Source organism: Manis javanica, chromosome 5 (genome assembly GCF_040802235.1).
Source record: "Manis javanica isolate MJ-LG chromosome 5, MJ_LKY, whole genome shotgun sequence".
NCBI lineage: Eukaryota > Metazoa > Chordata > Mammalia > Pholidota > Manidae > Manis > Manis javanica.
This window is the reverse complement of record NC_133160.1, coordinates 102,242,625-102,263,278: the sequence shown is the minus strand read 5'-3', so window position 1 is coordinate 102,263,278 and position 20,654 is coordinate 102,242,625. Positions and strand designations below refer to the sequence as shown.

Genomic DNA, 20,654 nt, shown 5'->3' with positions numbered 1-20,654 from the left:
CAGATGCACCCCTATGGTTATCACAGCACTATTTACAATAGCCAAGAAATGGAGGCAACCTCGGTGTCCATCAGTAGATGAATGGATAAAGAAGATGTGGTACATATACACAATGGAATATTATTCAGGCATAAGAAGAAAACAAATCCTACCATTTGCAACAACATGGATGGAGCTAGAGGGTATTATGCTCAGTGAAATAAGCCAGGCGGAGAAAGACAAGTACCAAATGATTTCACTCATATGTGGAATATAAGAACAAAGAAAAACGGAAGGAACAAAATAGCAGCATAATCACAGAACCCAAGAAGAGACTAACAGTTACCAAAGGGAAAGGGACTCGGGAGAATGGGTTGGAAGGGAGGGATAAGGGTGGGGAAAAAAAAGGGGCATTACAATTAGCATGTATAATGTAGGGGGTGGGCATGGGGAGGTCTGTGCAACACAGTGAAGACAAGTAATGATTCTACAGCATCTTACTACGCTGATGGACAGTGACTGTAATGGGGTGTGTGTGGGGGGAACTTGGTGAAGGGGGGAGCCTAGTAAACATAATGTTCTTCATGTGATTGTAGATTAATGATAACAAAATAAAAAAAAATAAAAAAATAAAGCTTACAGTGTGTGGGTAAAGTGAAAGTTCCTGTGGCCAGGATTCTCACCTGGCCCTGGTTGGGTGGATCACTACACACGTGTGGGTAGTATGTTGTTATTGACTCTATATAAAGAGTTCTGCCCAGTGCTCTGGGAGACACAGTGGCATGCCTGCAAAGCTGCTGGAGAGTAGAGCAGAGCAGAGGCTGAAGTGGTGGCAGCACCGAGGACAGAGACTGTGATGGCAGTGTGGGCAGAGAGGCCCAGAGGCAGAGACCGGCTTGCTGCATGCAGACTCACTCTGAGTGGACAGGACTCTAGTGATTGACCTGCCACCATGGAAATAAATAAACTTGAGTATAACCCTTTCACCCCACAAATGTTCTACTGTCATTTCTTTGGCCACATTGAATCCATAGTAAACTTGTCGGGTACTGAAACCCATTGACAAGACAAGTGCCATTTCTTGATTTATCAATAGAAGTTATTAAATGATTTTCCCCATTCCCTTATTCCTCTCATCTCCCTTCTGCCTATATATATTCCCAATATAATTATGTCACTATCTTTACTACTTTTATTTGCTTATATTTAAAACTTGCACACTTTTTATGTTTTATTCCAGCAATTATATGCTGAAATTTTTGGCTTCTCTTTTTGTAAGAGAAAGGTATACCCTATATTTTCCTCAGCTGTCCGTTTCTACCTCCCAACTTCCATGATCTTCACATTTACTTTCACATTCTCAGGACTGATCATATTTATACTTTCTATTTTGTAACTGTAACATTTTCTGTGCTTGGTCTAGTGGTTGATTCTGAAAGCTGAAAGTCAACAAGCTGCATCACATTCTTGTTACTAAGTAATGGCCTTCCTCAGCACCTGCTGCTTCTAATTAAGCTGATTGGGGCAGCCTGGACCAGAATAAATCACTGACACCTTGAAGCTATTCATCAGTGGCCTTTAGAAAGTCTGAGGCAGCATAATATTAAAGCAAAACTCTGAAGTTATATTGGAACTCCAGCTCCATCACGCTCTTGTTATGCGATTGTGGACAAGTCATGTAAACTCTTTGTGCCTCAGTTTCCTTATGTATAAAATATTAATAGCTACCTTGTAGGGCTGTCAAGATTTAAGGAATAGCATTTGTAAAGTGTTTAGAACAATGCCTGATATATGAGGTGCTATATGAATTTTGAAAAAAACTCAATAAATGGCTCTAAGCACTGATATAAAGGGAAAATCTAGAGGTAGCCAGTGCTGCATGCAGTTGTTCCAACAAAGTTAATCTGTGCCATTAACTCTTGTTTTTCCCAGAACATTTTTCAGCTATGGTAAGATTGTGATTTAAGGGACCTAAATTCAACTATTCCCACTTTCTGTACTTAGAATTGAACAAAAGACTCAAGTGAGCTTTCCATAGTGTAATTTTCTCTAATAATCTGCTTATGCCCATTTTTTCGTGTTGTAGCCAATGGTAAATGAAGCAAAGGTGCCTATTATAAATTGCATTGCAATGTCACAATCCACAAACTGTCCTACTTGAAAGTAGGTGAAAATCCATTTAGAAATCTTAGGTAATTAAATTCATTTTTAAATTCAGAAATTCATTTCTTAAAAAACAAAGAATTGTATGTAATTTATTGGTTTAATTTTTGAATTACTTCCTGATTTAAACATAAAAACAAACTTATCCATGAAAAAGGAAGTGGGCCTTCCCTAGAACAAGAGATCAAAGAAAATGCCATTATTATATTGTGGTAAAGCTGAAAGGAATTCTTCTTTTTCTACGTTCCCTGAAGAAATCCTTTTAATGTCTTTATTCTTCCTAACAAACAATGATTAAGGGATTACTATCAATTCTATTTAATTCATCCAACAAACGTTATTCCACATTCTGTGTGCAATGTACCAAGAAGGATATGAAATGGAGAAAAAGACATGTATCTGTCTAGGAGCCTACAATCTAAGAGAGAGGACAGACCAGTAAGTTACCCTGGGAAGAAAAACAAATTGGTATTTGAATAGAAATAAAATAGAACCAAAAAGTGTTATGGGAGTATAGGAAATAGGTTGATTTCAGTGGTTAGGAATAGCTCACTAGAGGGTCAGATCTGAGTAGAGTCCTACAGGTGGGTAGGACTCTAACAGGAAGGTATTTGGGTCAGAGTGTTTCAATCCTGTTCCTAAATCCAACTAGAAAAATAAAACCGATGTTGTTCCGTGTAAGAAGAGTCTTCATTTTCAAAAAGCCCATTCTAAGATTATTAAACTCTTTTAAATCCATTCAGTATTGTCAAAATGACTTACTTCATCAACAACTAAGCAAACTAAAGGAAATCCTGCCCCAGTGGGAGAGAAAGCAATTGATATTCCAAACTGGTGTTTTCAAAAAGTGTCTGTCATTACCTACAAGTGAATTGAGGAATCAATTTTGTTGTGAAATCAATTTAGAGAGTCATATGAGCATTGAAATATATGTAATATGTGGAATACTTGTTGAAAACTATCTTGCCAATGGGTTTCAGCTCCCGGGCAAGTTTGCTATGGATTCAGCGTGACCAAAGAAATTGACAACAGAATGTTCTTTGGGGTGAAAGGGTTATACCCAACTTTATTTCCAGGTGGCAGGTCAGTCACTAGAATCCCATTCACTCAGAGTGAGTCTGTAAGCAGCAAGCTGGCCTCTGCCTCTGGGTCCCTCTGTCCGCACAGCTGTCCACACAGCCGTTCTCTGAGCCTCTCTGCACAGTCGTCTGCACAGTCGTCCCGCACAGCCGTCCTCTGGGCCTCTGTCCTCTGCGCTGCCACCACTCCAGCCTCTGCTCTGCTCTCCTGCAGCCTTGTAGCCCTGCCACCATGTTGTGTCCAGAGCACTGGGTGGAACTCTTTATATAGAGTCAAATTGCCCACAGGTGTGTAGTGAGCTAGTAAACCAGGGCCTGGTGAGAATCCTGGCCACAGGAACTCTCATTTTATCCACAAAAACACTATAGCATATTGCTCTGGGTAAATGTCCTGGTGAAACTTCTATTTCAATTTTATGGAGGTAGATGGGTTGAAGGAGTGTGTGTGTATGTGTGTATGCACCTACTTGTACTGGTTACTTGAGAGCAGAGTATTAAGAGGATAGACTCTGGAGCCAGATTATCTGAAATTGAATGCTGGCTCAAATAATTATTATCTGTGACCCTGGGCAAGTTATGTAACTATTTGGTTTTAGTTTCCTCATCTATAAAAGGAAGATAATTATAGTATCTATCTTATTATGATTATTATGAAGATTAGCCAAGTTAATATTTACAAAATGCTCATAATAGGGCTTGGCACATGGTAAACATGCAAACAATTTTGAAAGCCACTGTTCTAGTCAAATCTGAATTAAAATTTCAGAATTTGTGATGAACCAATTGACCATTTATCAATAATAATTTTAGGTTGGAGGTGTTACAAGTCTGTGATATATCTAACTTTTTATTCCCCTTTGAGAGAGGTACTATGTATGAACATTGAAAAACTGAGGCAAGAAAGACAGTGCTCAGAAAAGGAAAATTAAATTCCCAGTTTATAAAGGAGGACAGTTTCAGGGAAGTGAAGTAACTTGCCAAGGTGATGCTGGTAACAAATGGTGGAGTTGGGATTTAGATCCATGAATTAAAAAAAGACAGATTTATTGAGATATAATTCACGTATCATAAAACTCCCCCATGTAAAGTATACAACTCAATGGTTTTTAGTATATGTGCTGAGTTGTTCAACTATCACCATAGTCAATTTTAGAACATTTTCATCACCCCCCTAAAAACATTGTATCCATGAGCAGTCACACCCCATTTCCTCCAACCAGACTTATGCAACCAGTAGCCTGGTTTCGTGACTTACATTCAAGTCTTTGATCCATTTTGAGTTTACTTTTGTGTATGGGGTTAGACAATCCAGTTTCATTCTCTTGAATGTAGCTGTCCAGTTTTGGTTGTTGGGCTTTTTAAGTGTCCTTGTTCATGTCCAGTCTTGTCCTGGAACCCTGATTGTTTCAATAATATGCTGGGCTCTTTGTACAATAGACTAAGTTTGATTCTTGGTTCCTGCCTTGCTGATACAGCTATACTGCAGATTTACTTATTATTCAGCTACAGATGAACTATGACTTGTGTAGATAGTTATGGCATGGATTATTGCATACAGTATGGGTTAGGAAGATTCCTAGGGAAACCTGTGTGGGGGGCACACTGTAGCAGTTCTATACCTCTTTGAAAAGTCCTGTAGCTGTACTAGTAGATTCCTAAGGAAGGGAGTGGGAGAAGAGAGGGAACTTGATTTACTGATGTTAAAGTAGATAAACTCATTTAAAATGGAGTCAGAAATCCCTGAAATGAAAGCTTTCATGCAGATACCACTCATTGCAGCCCACATGACCAGCAGGAAGAAGAAGATAATTATCTTGACAAGACAGGACCCTTTTCACACAGGAATTTAAAGAGGGAAGGAAGATTCCTCCCTACCCCAGCAACTATGCACTAGCCGCTGCCTGCAGCCAATGAGAACCATTGCAAACTCAGACTCTTCTCCAATAAACTTTTGTTGGGAACAATCCTCCCTCATTTCCTCCTCAAGCCTAAGGAAAGCTCTTTCCCTTTGCCTCTCTGGACTTGCCCTTGGTTCTACACAGTTTGCTTATTCCGAATTGCAATTCCTTTGCTCTTCCCCACAAAATCACTTTTTAACTTGATTAAAATCTCTCTTTGCTCTGTTTGAAGTCAACACTGAACACTTGTATGTACCAGACATCCTATTATCAGGACTGAATAAGGGATTTTTTTTTCTTTTCTCCATTTTCAGTTTAATTGACTCCTATTTTTCCTTCATCTCAAGTGTTATTCCTTAAGTGGAATTTTCCCAGACTTGACCAAATCTCCCTACCATAAATTCTCAGAGCACCATGAACCTCTCCTCATGACATTGATCAGAGTTGCAACCTGATATTTATTTGGATAATTATTTTTATTGTAGATTCATGAGGGCAGTGCCTCTTATTGGTTTTGCTCATCACTGTATCCACTGTACCTACCACAGTGCTTGCACATATCAGCTATTTATTAAATATTTATTGAACAAATGCATGGTTAAGAATTTGAGTTTATAGTCACACAGACCTTAATTTGAATCCTGTTGTAGTAGGCTGAATAATGACCCCCAAAAGATACGAGATCCTATACCCAACCTGTAAATACTACTGAATATGGAAAAGGCATCTTTGCAGATGTAATTAAGGGCCCTGAGATGGTGATATTATCCTAGTTTATACAGGTAAGCACTCAGTGAGATCACCAGGGTTCTTATAAGAGGGAGTCAGAAAGAGACTGACATAAACAGAAAAGGGGAAGGTAATGTAACCCTTTTTGGAGTGCTGCAAAGTGCTGTAGCCACAAGCTATGGAATACCAGCAGCCACCAGAAGCTTCAAGAGGCAAAGAATGGATTGCCCCTACAAGCTTCTGGAAGGAGCATAGTCTTGGCAACTTGATTTTGGCACAGTGAAACTGAATAAGGATGTCTGTTCTCCAGAACTGTGGGAGAATAAATTTCTATTGTTTTACACTACTACATTTGTGGAAATTTGTTACAGCAGCCCTGGGAAATGAATACACCTGACTTTTCACATTATTAGATAGGTTGTATGACTTTGGGCAAGTTATATAACATTCCAGAATCTGTATCCTCATCTCTAAAGTAGGGACAATCACATGAGTCCTCCTGGGGATACTGTCAGGATTGAAAGTGGCAATATATGTGAAGTGCATGGCAATTAGCAGGTACCATATATATACATATTTTATTAAAGTATCATTGATAAACAATCTTATGATAGTTTTACATAAATAACACTGTGGATTCAACATTTACCCATATTATCAAGTCCTCACCCCCTCTATTGCAGTCATTGTCTATTAGCACAGTAAGATGCTATAGAGTCATTGTCTTCTCTGTGCTGAGCAAGAACCACATTTTAAAGCTTGAAAAGAATAATTGTTACAATTTTTGTTATACAGTTAATAAAATCTATCTCCTTTAATTCTCAAAACTATGATGTTGAGATCATCTCTCTCATTCCACAGGTGTGGGAGGACACATGCATAGGGAAATTAAATAATTTGTCCAAATTACATGATCAAATAAAAAATATTAGGATAATACTTTTGAAATATTTTTAAATTTTTTTAATGTTCTCTGTATCTTATTGCCCTGGGACACCCCATGCACTGACATAATTGTTTCAGTGTTCAGGGGAAGAATAGATATGAATTAGAACAAAGAAGCAACTGTCAAATGGGATTTCTCAGTTTTTAGCACAGGATTAATCTTGAAAGCCAGGCTTTGTCAAGTGAAAAAGCATTTTAAAGTTTCCTTCAGCATGCATTAACTTATTAAGAAACAGTACTAGTGGGTGTGAAGTTCCTCCTGATTGAAAGAACACAAAATTTATGAAGACAATCCTTGTTATAAGGGAAGAGAAAGAGGGAAGCAGGCTACTTCTGACCCAAAGGATTATGGAAAAGGAGAGAGAAATGACAGGAGTGGAGGTGAGTATCAAGAATCTAGTAGCCTGACTTCCCACTCCAGCCCCCAGCTTGATGTTGCTGATTATCCAGTTCCAACTTTTGTAATCCCTCTATTGCAAGGAATAAAGTTTGGGAGTATGAAATGATTTCCCACTGCACTTGGGATATACTCATAATTACTATGGCTTATAAGATCTTACATGATATGCTCTTCTGTCAAGATTTTTACATAAAATAAACTCAACGCCTAGTAGCTTAGCCAGATAGGGGTTTATCTTTCTCATTAGTCTAGAAGCAGGCGCTCTAGGACTGGTGCAATTACTTATGGAAGTCACTAAAGACTCAGGCTCCTTCTTGCACCCTGTTCCACCACCCATATTTGTGGCTTTTGTCATATGGTCTCAGGATGACTGCTCCTTCTCTAGGAATTGTGCTTTCCTTTCAAGCAGGAATAAAAGAGGGAGGGGAAATGGCAAAGAGTTAGTAGTTCCTGCCAAATGAGCCAATCTTTTTTCACCAGGAAAGTAACAGCATCCCCAGAAACCCCACAGCTTCTATTTTTATCTTATTGGCCTGAAGGGATCAGGTTACCTCTTTAGCTGCAGGGAGCATGGGAGGTAAATTTTTAACTGGACACATTTCTATATATATGACACGAAAGAAGGGAGAATGGGTAAATAGGTATTGGGAAGCAAATAGGTATCTGCCACACGGGTCCACCTCTCTGGCTTCTTTCGAGATACGATTCCCCCAGCTTACTACTGCTTTTCAGCACATTGACCTATCTGTTCCTTGATCACGGCCAACCTCTTGCCTACCTCAGAGATTTTGCACTTACAGTCTTCTCTGCGTGCACTGCTCTTTCCCCAGCTTTTCTGGTGGCTGGCAGCTTTATGTCCTTAGGTATCCCTCAGATGTGGCCTCTTCAGAAGAGCCTTCTCTGACACCCCTCCTCTTCAATATGAAGCGGTCACTCCTTTAGTTATTCTTTTCCACAGTAAGCTGTCTATTTCCTTCATGGCACATCTCCTAATCAGCTATTCCTAGTTTGTTTACTTACAGCTGATTCACCTTCTCTAGAAAGTAAACTGCATGAAAGCAGGACCTTGTCCATCTTGTTCACAACTATATTCCTGGCATCTAGAATGACAAGTAATAAGTAATTAGCAAATATCTGTTGTATAACAAAATGAACGAACAAAGGGTGAAATAGCTGGAATCCTTTTTTTTATTTGCACTTTTTTACTGAAGTATAATAGATATGCAATCTTACACTAGTTTCAAGCATACAACACAGTGGTTCACCAATTGCCCACATTATTAAATCCCCACCCCCACTAGCACCATTACTATCTGCCAACAGTTGGAGTTCTTAATCACTCCTGTTTGGGGCATACCAATGAATTCCAGTAATCATGTACACTGCTTTCCTATTTAAAAATATTTCTCAGCATCTTTTTCCTTTCTAATCAACTACTGTAAGACGTCCTTAATATTGGTATATGGCTTCTTAAAAAGCGAAATAAAAAACAAAAATGTTCACTTCTTTTTACTTAAATTCTGATGATTCCATTTAGGTTGAGATGTAGATAAATGGACAGTATTATATAAAACAGTAAATACTGAAGATGGCATTTCAGTTCTGCCCAAGAGTGGGCTACAGCACACATTCACTATGCTGCAGCAGGCCTGGGAGTACATGTCCCTGCAGGGACTCAGGAGACTGGGCTGTGAGCTAATTGTGGTACAGTGTCAAGGAGCTGGTTTTGTTTGCATTGTTGAGTAGTTCTTTAAACTGAGTCCACTCTACCCTGCCCTTAAGGACTGTGGAGTGAGAACTCTGGGGCTTGAGGAGCTTCCTATGAGAACTCCCTTCTGTTTCTCTTATTCTTTGATCAGAGGCTTTGCGACTCATTGCCTTCTGTCTTACTGTCTTACGACTAATTTGTCAGCAGACTTCAGAGGAGCTGAACCTTTTAAACAGAGCCTGCCTAATACATGTCCAGTTTAAGCAGAGATTAATGTCTGTCAGCAACATTGAGAACAGTTTATCTGAACAGGGGTAGCCAGGTCCAGATATTTATTTTCTAAAAAGCAAGCGTATTTCAATAGTACTTCACTGCCTGGAAGAACTGTCAAAGCTGGACACAAGTTAAAGCAGTGAAGAACGCATTTTATTCAGTAATACTGTTGCATGAACTGACCTCAACTTTAAAAGGTTGGTGACCTTTTAAAGGCTGGAGCGTGCTAAGGGCAAGCACTGAAAGGTGCTAAGAGAGTGAGTGGATGATCCATGGAACTAGGCCATCTGGATCTTTGATAATTGGCACTTATATGAGGAGAAACAAACTTCTCTCTTTGAGACAGGAGTCAGTAGTCTAAGATGAAGAAACGCACCCACCAAAGTTAGGCCCTTATCTTCCCACAGGGCCTGGGAGTGAGCACTGTTAACTGCCTGAATATTTACATTTCAAAGAGAGGGGCTCTTAGGCCCCTGAGGAAACAGTTTTGGTAGCAGCTTTATCACAAAGGACAGAGAAGAGATTTGTAATTGCAACTTTCTAAAGAAACACCTCTAAGAGAGGGGTCTGGGGCTTGTCCACCTACCACCCGGTTTTGCCTGGAACAAAGAGTAAATTCTCCTGGCGGTGTTGAGGGTTTCCAGGCAGGTATTTTAAGGGCCACTGGGATCATCCTAGAGACAAGATCTTAAACTCTAGAAGCCATACTAGAGTTCGGTCAAATCTCTTAATGCAGAGGTTTTGATGTGGTTATATGCCAAGAGTTCTGCAGTGTTCAGGACATTAGTTATTAACGTTTGATTAATCTGGCTTTTAAGATGGTTAAAGTTTTATGTCTGTGTCAATACCACAACACTATGTACTTAACAGTGGACTGTTACTTAAAACTCAAACTGAAACAGTGGACTACGTACTTAAATCTTACACATTTGCCTCATTAATAAGACAAATAAAAAAGATGAAAGTCAGATTAATAAATTGTTCTGGATAATGGATTTCCAATTTTCAGCCTGGCTAATTGTACCTCTTGACTGTATCCCGGGTGCTGCCCTCTGTTCCTTCTCCTGGCTGTGTGCCTATTTCATGGCGAAATTCAGCAAATTGTGAACAACTTGGATAAAAAAAGGAAGAGAAAAGCCTCAGATACGTGGATTGCAAGTCTCCTGTTTACCTCTTTTTCCTGTAATCACTTACACGTGGTTCACTACATCAGCTGTTTGTAACCCCAATCCCCCTTCTCCCGTTCCCCGTCTCCGCCCTTTCAGCTCCCGCGCCCTTTCATCTTCTCTTACCTCACGCCGTGCTGGGTATGATTTCCCGCCGCCTCGCCCAGTACGCCTGCGCAGACCGAGGTCGAAGCCGGCAGGCGCTGGGAAGCCGGCGCTGGCGCTGCTTTGCCGCTCGGCCGTAAAGCGCGCGGCTTCGCCCCGGCACATTAGGGGCTTCAGTGGCTTACCGCTCTTCCCCAGGCAGCTGGTATTGGGGGCCTTGGTCGTACTGGAAGAAATCCTAGACTTATTTTGAGAGGCTTCCTCCTCTCTGGGCGTTTAGGATGGACGTGGTTACCCCCTGTCCCAGCCGGGAGGCGGCCGGGTCCTAGTGCCCCTAAATTCCCAGGGGCCCTTGCTCGGGACTGTGGGGCGGGCGGAGGCTGCGACCCGAGGTAAGCGACCTCGCTCGGCGAAGCCGCCCTTGGGGCGCTGATGGCTGGATGCGTCCTGGGAAAGACTTTAGCCGCCGTGTCTCTTTCTGTGGCCTTGGCCTCTGTGACTGTCAGGGCCTCGGCCTGCCGCAGCATCCCCGCGTGCAGGTACTCCCCGCCCCCCCCTTCTCCTAGCGCTGGCTCCTTGTCCCCGGGTTCGTGGCCTGTGGGTGGGAACCAGCCTACTGCCGGGCGGATTCCGTGGGCTTGGCTTGCGCTGAATTTTTATAGCCCTGTACAGGCTAGCCTCCGAGATTGTGCAGTTGAGTTCCAGCCCATTACAATAACACGAGTCAATGAATTTTTGGTTTCTCAGTCCATGTAAAAGTTAAGTTTATATTATAATGCAATATATTAAGTGTGCAGTAGCATTATGTCTAAAAACTCTCATACCTTAATTAAAAAATACCTTAGTGTTAAAAAAGTGCTATCAGCTGGGCCTTCAGTGAGTGGTCACAGTTCACCTAACAAATGGTGAAAAAGTTTGAAATATTGGGAGAATTCCAAAATTTGACAATTTGGACTTGTCAAGGGACATGTGACATGGAGACTGGAAATGAGCAAATTTTGGAAAAATGGCGCCGGTAGACTTGCTCACCATCGCTGCCACTAACTTTAAATTTGTAAAAAACGCAGTACCTGGGAAGAGCAATAAAGTGAAGCGCAATAAAACGAGGTATGCCTCCCCACGGTTTTAGAAAGGCTCTAAAATGTTTTGTTTGCTCTTAGAGGAAAACTACTGGTAGTGAGCTTTCCTGACCTTTGATTTTGAAATTTCCATCCTCTGTAAGTGCCCAGCTTTACTGTACCCAGAGAGTTTAATAGCCCTTGTTTGGGTGTGGTGGTGGTCTGGGCCATTTTTTTTTTTCTGGTTAATACTTATTAAAACATTATTATTAGAATTATTACATGCACATAGTTCAAAGCTGTGAAATTAAAATGGTGTAAAACTGAAAGTGTAAATCATTTCTCCCTTCCCTACTTTTCAGTGTAAATAATATTATTATCTATCTATTTTTCTTGACTTGCCAACTCTGGATAAAGTTCGGGATTTATAGTATCTCACAGTGCCTCCTACTTGTATTTTCCTTTTCCCTGGGTTTTGTTATCTGAGTCCATTGTTCAGTAAACATGGTGTTCTTTTTTTTTTTTTTTCAGGCAAGAATTCTTTTATTGTAGGTAAGCAGCTGCTTTTCCTCACCAGGTTGGCTCCATTCACTTTGTAAACACAGTGTTCTTAATACCATGCTAGGCACAGAGTAATGAACAAGCTTTAAAAGAGGCTGCCTCCAGGAATTTTTTTAAAAATTCTTGTTTGGCATGATATGTTTACTTTGGTACAAGGAACCTCCCAATCCCCATTTTTGTCCTGACCTTCTGAACTCCTGCAATAGCTGTTGTGCCTTCTATATGGAGCCTCTGTTTTTTTTTTTTTTCTGTCTCATTTTCTATTGGCTTATCTTTTTGTGCGATGTTCTTAGAGATTTTCCTTAAATGTATCTTCCAGATTGTTAATTTGGACTTCACCCCTGTGCATTGTTAGTCATTTCCTCCGTTGAATTGTAAATTTTGATAATATTTTTCCCTCACTCATTGCTTTCTTTAATAGCAGCCTTTTCTTTATAGATCTAAAGCCTTTTGAATTTATAAAAATGATAATTGGAATAAAAAAATTACCTTCTATTTCCAGAGTTACCTGTTTTGGGTCAATGGTTCTTTACTTTTTGGTCTGTTTTCCTTCTGTTTTTTTCCTCAAACATCTGGTAGACACCTATTTATCCATTTATATTTTGATTAATGTAGGTAATAGGCATTGTTTTCTCTAATTGGGAGGACTGATTGAATATTGTGCCAGCGCGCGTAAACTTGGAGGTTTTAGTTGAGAGCGAGCAGGTAGTGGGTAATTTTATTGGAAATTTGCTTTATTTTAAAGCACCGTATCAGTATTGTGTTACTGCAAGTTTGATTATTCTAGGAACTGGTTTTTGCTCTATAAAATGAACTTTATCAGCTACTAAATTCCTGCTTGCTTGGTCAAATATATTTCTCACGCCTATTCGGTAATGCAATAAAAGACCTAGACTGTATGTGTGTATATTATTTTTATTGCTTTCATCCCTTTCAGTGTATCACATTTAAACAGCAGATATAAATAGAAACATTAACACTTTTCAGCGTGGTAAGATACATAGTTTTTGAATTTTTGCTGTTTTTTTCCACAATTTGTTTTGCAAAAGGAAGCAATCAGGTGTGTAAGTTCCTCTGGGTAGAGTGGTAGCAGATATGTGAATTCCACATGCTTATTTTGCTAAATCAGGGAACGAAGAGCCTCATACTTAAAACTTTGGTAGTTGGCTGGGACAGAGTGGAGCAATATTGGTGTGTCCTATTGGGCATCTCATTAATATCCTTGACTCTTTCCTTAACCTACCCTCAAACCATGAAGAAAAAGTCTAATTTTGTAACTAGGGCTCCATATGTAAAATTTTGCTTTTTTTAAACACACATACCTGAACTCTGCTGCTTCTGATAAATACATGTGTTCCATATCCATTTTTATTAAGTATGGGTCTAAGGTGTGTGAGGAAGATCTTATTTTGAGTGTGCATTATTTGGATTTCCAAAGCTGTGGCATTTTAGGCAAACATCAATCATCTTAATATGGAAATAATGAATCTTCCAGTTTTAATAAAACTAGTAATACCACAAATAGCATTCTCTCACATTACACCCCTGGGGATGATAATTTCTTTATTAGCCAGGCTTTCCATGACATTTGGGTGTTTGACAATACTTCACAGGTGCAAAGTGAGTACGAAATGAATAGCAATTGTTTGAAAGTCTTCAAGTGTGATGAAAGGGAACAGCTTGAATTGCACATAAAGCTGCAGATATATAAGAATAGGAAAGAATTAAAGAAGAAAAGGCAATTTGGTAGTTTCTTATAAAAACTAAATGTATTCCTACCATATGATCCAGCAATTGCCCTCTTTGGTATTTACCAAAATGAAAACTTACGTCTACACAGAAACTTGCTCACTGAGATTTTTAGCTGATTTATTCATAACTGTTGAAGTTTGGAAGCAACTGAGATGTCTTTCAGTAGGTGAATGGAAAACTGACACTTCCAGATAGTACATTTTTTAAAGTCGTGTAATTCCTATCAAGCCATGAAAAGACCTGGAGGAAGCATATTACTAAGTGAAAGAAACAATTAGATGAAGGCTACATACTGTATGATTCCAACTGTGTGACATCTTGGAAAAGGCAAGATGATGGAGACAAAAATATTTATGGCTGCCAGGGGTTGGTGTTGAGCTGCGGCAGGTAGGGAAGAACTGGTGGAGCTCAGAGGATTTTAGGGCTGTGAAACTACTCTGATACCATAATGGCAGATACGTGTCATTATACATTTGTCCAACTAATAGACTGTATAACACCAAGAGTGAGCCGTAATGTAAACTCTGGGCTTTGGGTGATAATGACGTGTCAGTGCAGGTGCCTGGGTTAAAATAAATTACCCCTGTGGTGGGGCATGTTGATAGTGGGGAGCGGGTTGTGTGTCTGGAAGGGGTTTGGGTGTAAATGGGAACTCCGTACTTTGCCCTCCATTTTGCTGCGAACCTGAAACTGCTTTGAAAATAAAGTCTGTTTTTTTTTAATAAAAGGCAGGTAGGAACATTGGCTATTTCTTCGGGACATGTACCCAGAAAATAAAAGACCTACTGCGCTTGTAAAAAAGAGTTGACAAGGCCAATGCAAGGATAAATGTTTTAAGCAAAAATGAATATCAAAGGATTAAGGGAGGTCTTGGGGAAACTGATGAGAGCTTCTAATATTGTTGAGAAAATTGTCCCTTATGCTTTGACTGAAGATAAAAAGAAAAGTGACGGTTGCTGTATTATGCAGTTATAGAAGTTTGTCGAAAACAATTTGATTAATTTTTTTGTTCTAAGACTCAGTATATAGATTTCATTACAATCTATTTCACTATAATGTAAAATTTATTTTCATGATTTTAAATTTCAGTTTTAAAGATTGAAGCACCAAACTCCTTTTCATTAATTACAGTGACATTTTGGTCTCATTTCTACAATAAAATTTTTTTGTTGCTTTCAGATAGGAAGGACCAGATCTGTCTATAGTTTACTGGGCATTATGCCAGACGTGGGATATAATGTTGAGGTAAAACAGATGTGTTCCTGTTCTCCATTTGATTGTAGTCAGGTGGCACTCAAATAGGTATAAAATCACAATTGTGATAATTCAGTGAAGAAAAATGCTGGAGCTCTGACAGTACCTCCAGAGAATCTTGTATCCCATAAAGTGTCAGGGAGGAAGATGTCCCCGAGGAAGTGAACTTTGAGTTGATATGAAGGATTCAAGTTAGTACATGCAGGAGGAAATAAAGCTGTTGCAGTCAGAAAGAACAGCATGTGAGAAGGTCCTGTATCCGGAGGGAGCATGGCTGTGGTGGGGGCGCGGGGGCGGAGGCGGGCGGCAGGGGTGTTTGTCCCTGACAGGTCAGCCTGGCAAAAGCACCGAGGGGTGAGGTGGAGTGTGACAGACAGTCCTTGGAGGTCCGGCGATGTATATAATTCTCAAATCGTATGTTTTACATCTGAAGCCAATATAATGTACATTAACTACATTTCAATAAAAAATATTTAAAAAATTTTAGTATTTTTAATAAAATAAATTTCTATGCAAGTGAAATTACGTAAATTGACCTAAATGCATAAATGTGATCATTCAGACTTCCTTGAATTTTGTATTTTTGGGTACTTTTTAAAATCTCTCTTCTGCTTGCTTCTTTTTCTCGTTTTCTTCTGTTTCTTTTCTTATCCTTTCATCCAATACCCTTCCCGTTTCTCTCCCCTTCTCACCTTATCTGCCACCCGTGTTGCATCTGCTCCCCTTTTCCCTTCATCTTGCCCTCTCTCCCCCTTTCTTTTCTCCTCCCTTTTCCTCCTCCCTCCCCCTCTTCTTTCCCCTTCTACCCACATGCACACCATGTTCTCTAATCCATGTAAGGAAGCTGATGGTATGAATCCTGTATTTTTCCCATGCTCATGTAATAGTTTGGATATGTATTGTGGGCAGAATAATGGCTCCCCAAAGATGTCCACATCCTAATCCCTGAAACCAGGAAAATATTGCCTTACATGGCAAAAGAAACTACAGATGTGATTAAGGTTAAGGAATTTAAGAAGGGGAGACTGTCTCTGGTTATCCAGGTGGGCCCAATTTCATTGAGTCTTTAAAAATGAAGAGATGTTCCCAACTGTGGTCAGAGAGGCCTTTACTGAAAAAGGGTCAGAGAAAGATTCAATGTTGCTGGCTTTTAAGATGAAAGAAGGGGACCAGGAGCCATGAAATAGGGGTGGTCTCCAGAATCTGGGAAAGGCAAGGGAATGGATTCTTTAGAGCCTCGAGGAAGGAATTCAGCCCTGCTGACATGCTGACACCTGGGACTAACTTCTGACCTACACAGCTATATAAGATAATACATTTGTATGTTTTTAGGCTGTTTTTAAGTTTGTGGTACTCTGTTATGACAGGACTAGAAAATTAATACATTATGTACATGCTCTTAAATATATGTACTTATGTTTTCATTACTATGTAAAAGTGGGATCATGTAGATACTTCATCTTGCTTTTCATTTAATTTTTTTAAAAATTGGAATATAATTGATATACAATATTATATTGATTTCAGGTGTACAACATAGTTATTTGACAGTCATATGTATTACTAAATGTTCACCATAATAAGTGTAGTTACCATCTATCAACATATAAAGATATTATATATTGTTGACTATATTCTTGATGCTGTACTTCATCCCTGTGACTAATTTATAATTGGAGTTTTGTACCTCTTCATCCCCTTCCCACCACCCCCTTTTCCTGTGGCAACTACCACTCTTCTCTATGTCTGTGAGTCTATTTCTGTTTTGTTTGTTTGCTTTTTCATTTGTTTTATCTTTTAGATTCCATATATAAGTGAAAACATATGGTATTTGTCTTTCTCTGCCTGGCTTGTTTCACTTAGCATAATATCTTCTAAGTCCAACCATATTATCCCAAATAGCAAGATTTCATTCTTTTTCATGGCGAATATTCCATTGTATATATTTTTTCATTTTCAACAGTACATTATGAAAATAAGTCACTTGATATCATTATTTTGAATAGCCATTTAATAATTCACTCCATGGCATGCCTCTCTTGTCACTTACTAAACCATCCCCATATTGTTGGGCATTCCCTTTACTTGCCAGTGCACACTGCCAAAATAAACACCTTTTATACATGTAACTGGTTGTTTTATTTTTGTGGGATAGATGACCAGGAATGAAATTACTGGGTTGAAGTATATTAATCATTATTACCAGATTGCTTTCTGGAAAGTCTGTAACTATTAACATCTCTACTAGCAATTCATGGGAGGTGGTATTACATTTTTAAAGGTTTGTCAGTCTAGTTGGTAAAAAGAATTAATGTTTAGTTTTCATTTCTTTAATTAATAGTGATTCATCTTTTACTGCTTCTTGGCCACTTAGGTCTGCTTTTCTATAATTATTTAGTCATATAATTTGCCCAGTTTTCTAATTCAGCTCAGCCTTTTCAATTTGTAGGGAATTTGTTTATTACAGTTAATAACCCTTTGAATTTGTCTATATCACAGTCCATGGTCTGCCTTTTCACTTTTTTCTTGTGTCCTTTGATGCACAGAAGTTTTTAATTTTGATGTAGTCCATTTCACCTGTTTTTTCTTTGTTGCCTATGCTTTTCTTCATATTCAAGAAATCATTGCCAAATTCAAAGATTTTTTCTGTGTGTTCTCCTTTAAGAGTTTTTTACTTTTAGCTGTTATGTTCGTGTTTTTGATCCATTTTTAGTTGATATGTGTATACGCTGTAAAGTAGGACGTCCATCTTCATCCATTTTTTTATTAAGGTATTGATAAACACTCTTATGAAGGTTTCACATGAAAAAAGAATGCAGTTACTACATTTACCCCTGTTATGGTGTCCCCCCATACTCCATTGCAGTCACTGCCCATCAGTGTAGTAAGATGCCACAGAGTCACTATTTGCCTTCTCTGTGCTACACTGTCTTCCCTATGATGCCCCCCTGCAGCATGTGCGCCAATCATAATACCCCTCAATCCCCTTCTCCCTCCCTCCCCACTCACCCTCCCCCAACCCTTCCCTTTGATAACAACTAGTTCCTTCTTGGAGTCTGTGAGTCTATGGCTGTTTTGTTCCTTCAGTTTTGCTTCATTGTTGTACTCCACAAATGAAGAAAAACATGTGGTACTTGTCTTTCTCTGCTTGGCTTATTTCACTGAGCATAATGTCCTCCAGCTCCATCCATATTGTTGCAAATTGCAGAATTTGTTTCTTTCTTATGGCTGAGTACTATTCCATTGGGTATATATACCACATCTTTATCCATCCATCTATTGATGGACACTTGGGTTGCTTCCATATCTTAGCTATAGTAAATAGTGTGGCAATAAACATAGGGGAGCATATGTCTTTTGGAATCTGAGAAATTATATTCCTTGGGTAAATTCCTAGGAGTGGAATTACTGGGTCAAATGGTATTTTTACTTTTAGTTTTTTGACGAACCTCCATATTTCTTCCCCCAATGGTTGAACTAGTTTACATTCCCACCAGCAGTGTGGGAGAGTTTCCCTTTCTCCACATCCTCTCCAGCATTCATTGTTCCTAGTCTTTTCTATGTTGCTATCCTAACTGGTGTGAGGTGGTATCTCATTATGGTTTTTCTTCTTTTTAGGTATCATTAATCTACAATTAAATGAGGAACATTACGTTTACTAACCTCCCCCCTTCACCAAGTCCCTCCCCACAAACCCTATTACAGTCACTGTCCAGCAGTGTAGTAAGATGCTCTAGAATCACCACTTGTCTTCTCTGTGTTGCACAGCCCTCCCTGTGCCTCCCCCCACATTATACATGCTAATCATAATGCTCCCTTTCTTTTTCCCCCTCCTTATCCCTCCCTTCCCACCCATCCTCCTCAGTCCCTTTCCCTTTGGTAACTGTTAGTCCATTCTTGGGTTCTGTGATTCTGCTGCTGTTTTGTTCCTTCCGTTTTTCTTTGTTCTTCTACTCCACAGATGAGTGAAATCATTTGGTGTTTGTCTTTCTCCGCTTGGCTTATTTCACTGAGCATAATACCCTCTAGCTCCATCCATGTTTATTGCAAATGGTAGGATTTCTTTTCTTCTTATGGCTGAATAATACTCCATTGTCCATTCATCTACTGATGGACACTTAGGTTGCTTCCATTTCTTGGCTATTGTAAATAGTGCTGTGATAAACATAGGGGTGCATCTATCTTTTTCAAACTGGGCTGCTGTATTCTTAGGGTAAATTCCTAGAAGTGGAATTCCTGGGTCAAATGGTATGTCTATTTTGAGCTTTTTGAGGAACCTCCATACTGCTTTCCACAATGGTTGAACTAATTTACATTCCCACCATCAGTGTAGGAGGGTTCCCCTTTCTCCACAACCTTGCCAACATTTGTTGTTTGTCTTTTGGATGTTGGCCATCCTTACTAGTGTGAGGTAATATCTCATTGGGGTTTTAATTTACATTTCTCTGATGATTAGCGATGTGGAGCATCCTTTCATGTGTCTGTTGGCCATCTGAATTTCTTCTTTGGAGAACTGTTCAGCTCCTCTGCCCATTTTTAACTTGATTATTTGCTTTTTGTTTGTTAGGTGCATGAGCTCTTTATGTATTTTGGATATCAACCCTTTATTGGATTTGTCATTTATGAATATATTCTCCCATATTGTAGGATGCCTTTTTGTTCTATTGATGGTATCCTTTGCTGTACAGAAGCTTTTCAGCTTGATATAGTCCCACTTGTTCATTTTTGCTTTTGTTTCCCTTGCCCGGGGAGATATGTTCATGAAGAAGTCGCTCTTGTTTATGTCCAAGAAATTTTTGCCTATGTTTTTTTCTATGAGTTTTATAATTTCATGACTTACATTCAGGTGCTTAATCCATTTTGAATTTACTTTTCTGTATGGAGTTAGACAATGATCCAGTTTAATTCTCTTACGTGTAGCTGTCCAGTTTTGCCAACACCAACTGTTGAAGAGGCTGTCATTTCCCCATTGTATGTCCATGGCTCCGTTATCGTATATTAATTGACCATATATGTTTGGGTTAATGTCTGGAGTCTCTATTCTGTTCCACTGGTTTGTGGCTCTGTCTTGTGCCAGTATCAAATTGTCTTGATTACTGTGGCTTTGTAGTAGAGCTTGAAGTTGGGGAGCAAGATCCCCCCCCACTTTATTCTTCCTTCTCAGGATTGTTTTGGCTATTCGGGGTCTTTGGTGGTTCCATATGAATTTTTGAACTATTTGTTCCAGTTCATTGAAGAATGCTGTTGGTAATTTAATAGGGATTGCATCGAATCTGTAGATTGCTTTGGGCAGTATGGCCATTTTGACAATATTAATTCTTCCTAGCCAAGAGCATGGATTGAGTTCCCATTTGTTAGTGTCCTCTTTAATTTCTCTTAAGAGTGTCCTGTAGTTTTCAGAGTATAGGTCTTTCACTTCTTTGGTTACGTTTATTGCTAGGTGTTTTATTCTTTTTCATGCAATTGTGAATGGAATTGTTTTCCTGATTTCTCTTTCTATTAGTTCATTGTCAGTGTATAGGAAGAGCCTCAGATTTCTGTGTATTAATCGTGTATCCTGCAACTTTGCTGAATTCTGATATTA

At 39.3% G+C, this 20,654-nt stretch overlaps 1 protein-coding gene and 1 long non-coding RNA gene across 6 annotated transcripts in view; one reads left to right on the top strand and one right to left on the bottom strand.

Annotated features, from left to right (window-relative positions):
* Window positions 1-1,099: 1,099 nt before the first annotated feature.
* Window positions 1,100-10,606, bottom strand: LOC140849594 (uncharacterized). Its single transcript, XR_012131674.1, has 3 exons — window positions 10,467-10,606; window positions 10,199-10,285; window positions 1,100-8,293 (listed from the first exon to the last, which is right to left on the bottom strand). It is a non-coding gene; the product is annotated as an uncharacterized lncRNA (long non-coding RNA).
* An 82-nt stretch (window positions 10,607-10,688) lies between these two features.
* The window catches only part of NUDT9 (nudix hydrolase 9), a 57,507-nt gene continuing 47,541 nt past the window's right edge, over window positions 10,689-20,654 (top strand). For 2 of the 5 annotated variants that reach the window (XM_017654505.3, XM_017654503.3), the window contains exon 1: window positions 10,689-10,984. In XM_017654505.3, coding sequence (XP_017509994.3) covers window positions 10,878-10,984 — 107 coding nt within the window. In that variant the 5' untranslated portion in view covers window positions 10,689-10,877. Of the gene's footprint in view, window positions 10,985-11,421; window positions 11,553-20,654 lie in introns of those variants that run through there. The other 3 variants (XM_017654506.3, XM_073237325.1, XM_017654504.3) reach the window with 3 other exon arrangements.